The 7,900-nt window shown below is 32.3% G+C and overlaps 1 protein-coding gene across 1 annotated transcript; it reads right to left on the bottom strand.

The window, feature by feature from the left end:
• Positions 1–2,276: 2,276 nt before the first annotated feature.
• LOC18612528 (putative glycosyltransferase At3g07620) lies at positions 2,277–4,535 on the bottom strand. Its single transcript, XM_088810440.1, has 4 exons — positions 4,021–4,535; positions 3,677–3,894; positions 3,237–3,585; positions 2,277–3,019 (listed from the first exon to the last, which is right to left on the bottom strand). Exons 1-4 carry the CDS (start codon positions 4,411–4,413, stop codon positions 2,342–2,344), a joined length of 1,638 nt encoding a protein of 545 aa, XP_088666566.1. The 5' UTR covers positions 4,414–4,535; the 3' UTR covers positions 2,277–2,341.
• Positions 4,536–7,900: the final 3,365 nt, after the last annotated feature.

Genomic DNA, 7,900 nt, shown 5'->3' with positions numbered 1-7,900 from the left:
AAGAAAGAGGTGTGAATAAACTTAAGAATAAGATAACTCCTTTATGCATTTATTTTTCATGCAAATAAAGCAAAGAGTAAGAGATCAAAAGAAGCAATCTCATTATCAACTGATGTTAATTTTGATAGTGGAAGTGTCATTTTATATAGTTTCTACATTTTTCCTGTTTATCTTATTCACTTTTGTTAATTTGAAAGTGACCTTATATGTATGGAAAAAATGAAAATTATTTCTTAGTTGGTGATGGCAGACATTAAATTAAAGGGTGTCTAGGTATAAATTCCTTTCCATATATAACAAGAATAAATAAAAGAACTCACAAAATGGGTGGGGGAAGTTGAACAGTCAGAAGGGTGATTGAGATGGCAATTTTGCTCGAAAACTAGTGATGGTACCATAAGAAAGGGTAGGATATATCTAGAGGTTGCGAGGAGAGTTATACCAAGGGATGCAATGAACAAAATCAAACTCTTTGATGGAAGATGATAAGAAAAGGAGATGCTAGTATTAGTTTGGAGGTAGTTGAGAGACTTCCAAATTGGATTTAGTTTGATGTATTTATCCCAAAGGAAGATTTCGAATGGTTGAACAGAATTGCTTTTAGTGTATTAAGGAGTTATGGTCACTTTAAGGCTCTGTAAGAGACATTGGTTAATGATGAGATCTATTGTACTGTAAGAACGTTGGGGAGCCTATGTTATTCTAATTTTCTTTGAGAAAGAAGAAAGGCTAGAATTGTTAAGCAATTATGTAGATTTGTTTAAGGCCTGGTTCCAGATTATTAAACTTGGGGATGTTTCTGTTGTCAGAAGAGACAAATTAGTGTGGATTAATCTAGAGGATGCTCCTTTGAATCCTTGGCATGGAAGTTCCTTTTCTATGGTTAGAAATGACTGGGGATCTTTGTGATTGTGGATGGTAGTACCCATAAGAGGTTGAGGTTCGATATGGCAAGAATTCTAGTTTTTGTGAAGAGGAGTTCTGTTATTCCATTTTCATTTGTGGTTTCCTCCAAAGGTGAGTCTTTCACTATCGTTGTTTCGATGGAGCCTGGCCATGAGTTCATAAACTTCAACTTGGATAAAAAATGCTCTGCTTAGGTGGTGGCAATGGAAGAGGAAGGCTTAAGTGATTCTTCAAATGTTAAGATGAGAGACAATCCGATTGTTTGGGGTTCTTTTGATGTTAAGATGAAAGAAGTACTAGATGCACATAACATGGTATTAGAGTTTCAGATTTAATAGATCAAAATTTTTTTCTTCTTTTAACATGATATCAAAATGATTGATGACAATCTTTGTTTCACATGCTTCACACGTTATTCGCTCTTATCTCACACACCGATTGCCCATGTTACCATGTTTTGACATTTTTTGCCATTGTAGCTTATTTGAAATGCTAGCTACCACGTGTCCTTTTAAGTCAACTATTTGTGTCGTATTTTGTCACACCACTTGTCAGGTGCTTTGTTACATTTATCTTCTATATCGTATTTCGTCACATTAGTTGTCACGTGTTTTGTCACATTTATCTTATATTTCATCACGTCATTATGTTTCATCACATTACTCACCATCTATGTCGTGTTTCATCATGTCACAACTTAATCAAACAAAACAGTCGATGATTTTGGGATGGAGGATGGAGTTGTCATATGCATGGTCGAAGCAGTTGGGTGCATCTTCTCTAGAACATTTTTTCTTTTACAAGTCTTTATTTATTTATTTATTTATGAAAACCAACAACTAGCTTGTATATTGAAATTGTATAAAAAAATTGCAAGAAAAAAATGTTTTTGTACTATTGAAATATATGTTATAGATAAATTTAAGCAATATATATAATTAATCCTATTTATAGTGTAATTCTACCTAGCTAATAATATCGTAATATAACTCTATTAAATAGTATAGTCCAACTAAATATATAATAGTATTATATAATAATTCTAATTAAATAATTTATATCAATATCCTAACAGGATTGAAGGTTTGTTGCATTTGGTCTATTTTAGATATTTATGTTGTGGGTTAAGCTCATGAAAGTGCTCTCTTGGGTGAAAATATAATGGCGCTTAGTTTCTAAATTTGTTCAATAAAAATTATTTTGCCTTAAAAAAAAAAAGTTGATTCACGTTAATAAGCAAATTATTCATTTGATGCATCAAAGAAAAGATACAACGTCAGTCCGTCTTGAAAGAAAAAACCCCCACATATTATTTATCATACATTCTTATTAAAATTGTTTGAACAAAATATTTCACAACTGACTGCCCTTTGTGTTCTTCCTTCTTTTTGAACTTACTAGCATTTATTAGTGACCAAAATTTTACATGTTAAAATCAAGAATGATCAAAATCCTGAACGTGAATGTTTAATCTTCGAAGCCAAATAGAGTGAGTAATCATGTGGAAGACATCATATCTCTTGGGAGTTGCATTCACCACGAAGTGCCTTTGAACTTGTTTCACTCGCCTTTGCATTCTCAAGTATCGCCTTTGAGAAATGCTCATCAGGATCTTTTTGATGTTTGGGATGTCCTTGGCCGCAACCTGAACTGAGAATGAATTCCAATTCAGGACATCACTGAAAGGGGGCACATAGCTGTCTGAAATCAGCACTGGAACACATTCTGCATAGATAGCCTCCACAATTCTGGGACTTGCTACTTCATATCCACTCGGGCATAGGCAAAACCTGCTGTTCTTCAGCTTCGACATGTATGAAACTCCCTTGGGAAGTTGGTCAAAAACTTGGACATCAGGATCCCGTTTGTCTTTCCACTCATTCAGAAGGAGGTACCTGATGTAGCCGTGGAGACGGCCGGCAAAAAAGGCAAGAATGGACCGACGAGAGGGAGAAGGACCGCCTAATAGCCCTTCCACATCACCTGTTAAAAGATTGATTTCTGGAAATGAGGCATCTTTAGCTGGATTAAATCCTTCAGAAGTGTTTGCGTTACATAAAACTCTAATGGACTTGTGGTACAAATGAGGAACATAGGAAGATGCACGCGGCCCCTGGAAAATTAGAATCAATCAATCAGCAAGTGGAAAATAATCATAAAAATTCATGTTAATTTGCTAGCTATGACTGCAGCTTCACAATTTTAACATGTTTATAAGTCAAACAAATGCTACTAGGCCTGTGCAGGGTGGTCTAATGCCAATTGTTACTAATAATGCTCGTCAACAAAAAGGGGTGGTTGGGCTTGGAGGGTCCAACACAATTACTTACCCAATCATGGCAGGAGAGCATGACATGGTCCGCACCAAGGCTTCGATTCCAGTAGGGATGTTTACTGGCAATGACATCGATGTAGTCTACAACAGCCCGTCCAATGGCATCGGTGTCAAAGGTTTCAGGATCGTAGAGATAATGAACCAGCATGACAACACTGAATGGAAGGAAATAAACCAATGCCTCATCGGGGTCTTGGGTTCTATAAAATTTGCCCTTTTCCAATTCATGAATGAACCTTCCCTCTGAGGAATATATGCTCCTACATGGACCGTTATGGAATATTGGTGGCTCTCCTTCCTGGTACACATAAATCTTGAAGAGCTTCTCCATCTCTAAGTAACTCCTATGAATTATTTCAAGTGAATCGAAAGTTTAATTGTGATAAAAAAAATCTAGTTAATAAACGGAGAAATTTGCTTGAATTGAATAAATACCTATGAAAAGCATTTGAATTCCTGTATATTGGGCCATGAGGCACATAGTCATGGTTTTGATGGATCGATGTCAAATTCCTAACTAGAGCAGCCTCTTTTATAGAGGAACGGGCTCTTGCCAAATTTGCTTCAAGCCTCTCCAACTTGCTGTATCTCTTTACAACTCTTGTCGTGGATGTAACATCAATTTCTTCAGATTCGTTATTCTTCGACATTGCCTGCTTTTGTCCACAGTTTGGAAGAAACAATACCATAAAGACTTTTTCAGTTTAGAGTTTAATGCTAAAGTGTAATGAAACAAAAAAGAAAACATAAAAAGGTTTGAGAGAAAAAGAAATTCTTACAAGTTGAACTGTTTCTTTCTCAATAAATGCAGCTGAAAAGGACCTATTGGAGGCAAAATAATCTGGTTCGGCATCCAGGAAAGAAGAATCTGTCGAGGATCCATTGAAGATGGAAGACCCTTTGATCACTGTGGAATTATTAGTATGTGCCTTGAAGTCGGAAATGTTAGTTGGAGTTTCTTCAATTAGTGAAGGAGGAGAAAAACCAAAAGAATGAGAAACCAAGTTGCCAAATCTCCATGTCCATGGAGACAAAGTAGAGGGCTCAGGAGTCAATGCAGAGACAAGAACTAAGAACACAACCAAAGGTATTACAAGGAATAAAACTAAATTCAATGAAGAAGACCAGAAAGATGAAGGTGGAATATGAGGCTTGTTAATGGAAGGTCTCATAACTTCAGTCTTCAATAAAATGCTCTGTTCTAAACTTGAATCAGAAAGTGAAAAAAACGAAAATTAAGTTGCTGAAGCAGTAACAGGCGGTGGGATTCATTTCTTGATAGCTGGTTATTCTTTGCTGCCCGTCAGAGATATTCTGGACAGGTGATTCTGCGGCTACAGCTTCTTAGTGTAACGTTCATACACAGTAAATGAAGTTTCTTTAAGTTGACGCTTCCCGTTTGATTCTAATTAGACACTTAATGCTGCCAGTTCCATGTTGGAGGAATGAAGTCAATCCCAAGAGAGGCATGAAGATGAGAATACACCATATGGATTTTAAACTTGGCGAAATGACAAGTAAGATCAGGTGATTCAAAGCACCATTTCCCAAAGCACCCAAATAGTTTAATTACTCTAAATATTGGCAAAGACTCGTGTAGCAAAAGTGAGATTGATGACCACTACTTAGGAGTTAGGAGGATGCGTTTGGATCTGGGTTGGGGGCCGTCGCCATCACGGACATTGGTGCATAGGAGTTAGAACCATTATTACTCTTTTTTGAGACTTGCGCGAATTAAGATAATAATACTCTCAATTCAACGTAAAGAGCGCAAATGGAAGGATTCGAGATTGAATCATTTGAGGTCATCTTTTGTTCGACTTAAGCCAGGTTCGGACTGTTTCGAAATCATACCATTTTAAGTTCGAATTCTTTTCAGACCAAATTATCTCGAGTTCGGATCGGATTGAGATTCGGGTTTGATTTGAATGAACATAAAAATTAAATTTTAAATTTTATAAAAAAAATTCATTTGATCCCAGAGTTTTAATAATTAAATTTTACATTTTGTAAAAAATTATTTATTTACAAATTCAATCATTTTCGATATTACTATTAAGTTCAGATTAGGAAAGATTAATTTTGATAATTTAAGATTCGAATTCTTTCAAAGTTTAGCTAGGTTATCTGAAGTTTGGATCTTTAATTTTTTTTTAATCAATTTGAGTCTAGTCAGGTTAGAATTTGGATTTTTAAGAGTAAGTTTCATGTTCAGATTCATTCTACCGCCTATACTTCTTTGCAACCAATGTTCGATAATTTTTAACCATGAGTATTGATAAATGAAACAATTATCAATTTACATTATAATTTTTTTTCTAAAAAATGTTTCAAAAATATTATTCTGAAAGACAAAAATAATGGAGACAACCATTATAAATAACAAAAAATTTCATGAACTTAGACCTAAAAGAATTCAAAACATATTTGTTCAAATCGTATGATACTCGATAAATATAATACTGATCGATTTGATTCATAATAAATCAATATATATTTATATGGAGAATCAATTTTATCATGAATCAATAACATATTTATCAATGCGTATCATACAATACACTTTGATACTTTTATGATGTATTTGGATTAGACTGAAATAAAATCTACTCAAACCCAAATTTCTAAAAAAATGCTATTTTAATTATTTTTTATTAAAATAAAATCTTATAAGTATATTTTTTAAAGCTTAAATAATATAAGATTATTAATTTTTTTCTCATTTCAATTGTTTAGGAATTTAAAAATTTAAAATAGTATAAAATATTAAAGAGAAATCTATAAAATTTTCATTTTCTTTCTTGTATATTTAATAATAAATTGTATGTTTGGACTGTTACGCATTTAAAAAATTTGTGTGTGCACAAAATAAATATAAATGTGCATATAGGATCACTAATACAAAATTTGTTACATATATCTATACATTATAGCAATATATATATACATATATATTTCTAAAATATTAAATTATATTTTTGTATTTTATGCATATATAAAATAGATATTATTTTATGTAGATATGAAGTTGGAAAAATAAATATGTTTTTAAATTAAAACATTTCATTTTTATTAAAATATTAGTACTTTTATTTTAAATTTTAATTATAATTATTTTTCTTCACAATAATAAAATTTAATAAATTTTAAAATTTTATACCATAACTTACGATTTGATACGATATGATTTTTTATATTTGTTAAAAGAAATTAAAATTTTTGTTTGATTTAACAATTATGAACCTGAAATTTTTTATCATTTTAAAAAAATGAACCCAGTTGTCAACCAAATGCTCAGTTTGCAAATGTTTTGTTAAGTTGGAAAGTAATTAAACATCATTGGTTTTTAGGGACAAAATATCCATCTAATTAAACTTTATGAACAAACAAGAGTAGTAACGACAGCTTAAAAACTAAGTCCAAAAGAGAAACCGAAGAATGAAAGCCCAAGAGATAAACAAAGAGTCCCCAAATTAAACTTCATGGTAATTGTTTAAATGAGTCATCAATTGTGTCATATCGTTTAAAATTTAATATGGCTCGTTTAATAAACATATTATGTTATTCTACATGTTTAATAAACATATTTATATAAATTTATAATCTCGACACATTTAATTAATCGTATTGTATTTACTCATATAACTATTCATATCTTATGTTTACGTAACATGGTTAAGACATGCAAACACAAATTGCTAAAGTTAAGAAAAAACAAGAGAAGAAATAATATAGGAGAGATTATCATTTTTTATTCTTTTCACAGAAATAAATCATTCAAATTGATAAGATTAGAAGTAAATAAAATGACTATAAAAATATATATAATGATAAAATAATATAATTTTTTTTCTTTCGTTTCATTTTTCAACTCTACCAATCAATTAATAGGTTTAAATAAGTTTTCTGATTTCATCTTTCGGATCAAACGTACCAATAAAAGGAAAGAATGTGTTTTCTATGTTTTTTTTTTTCATCTCCTCTAACTTTCTTTGTTTTTTTTTATCTTACAAAGCCTAACAGAAAAAGGGACACCATGCATGTGAATGTAAGAAAGCCTGAAGAGGACTAGAATCAAAGTACATAATCTTAACATATATGAATCCAGATAATCCCTTCTATGAAGGAAAACATATAGGCTACATTCCTACAAATTGTGAACATTTCATAAACTTAATTTTTAGCATTCTGCAAGTGAAAATTGGAGCTTTAGACACGGTTCTCTATAAAGCATACAATTCATGTATCAAACACAAATACTAGCTCCACGAGACAATAATTTTTCATGTAAAAGGAGTTAAGCCATTAGTTAATCAAGAGAAGTTAGCCAGGACCAAAGGACATCTCTTTCCAGACAAGAAATACTACCTGGCATGATTTATTAGCTCCAAATCTGATCTGCTCTGTTGGCTAAGCTTTTTGAATGAAGACATTGAGCTGATCTGCTCTTTGTATGTCGGCTAAGTTTCTGGATGAAGACATGGAACTGAACCCGATCAAGCGGTAGGTAGGCTGCTCTAATCAAATGAAGGGACTGAGGACCAAAAGGCAAAAGCAATTCTTAGGTCTAAATTTGGTTCTGTTCATATTCTACATGGCTAAAACTCTACTACACAGACAAGAAACCTGACACTTATAAGTGATTGTATAGGCTCTGAA

This window comes from Theobroma cacao, chromosome 1 (genome assembly GCF_053813885.1).
Source record: "Theobroma cacao isolate CCN51 chromosome 1, ASM5381388v1, whole genome shotgun sequence".
NCBI classification, from domain to species: Eukaryota; Viridiplantae; Streptophyta; class Magnoliopsida; order Malvales; family Malvaceae; genus Theobroma; species Theobroma cacao.
This window is presented reverse-complemented; position numbering and strand designations above follow the sequence as displayed.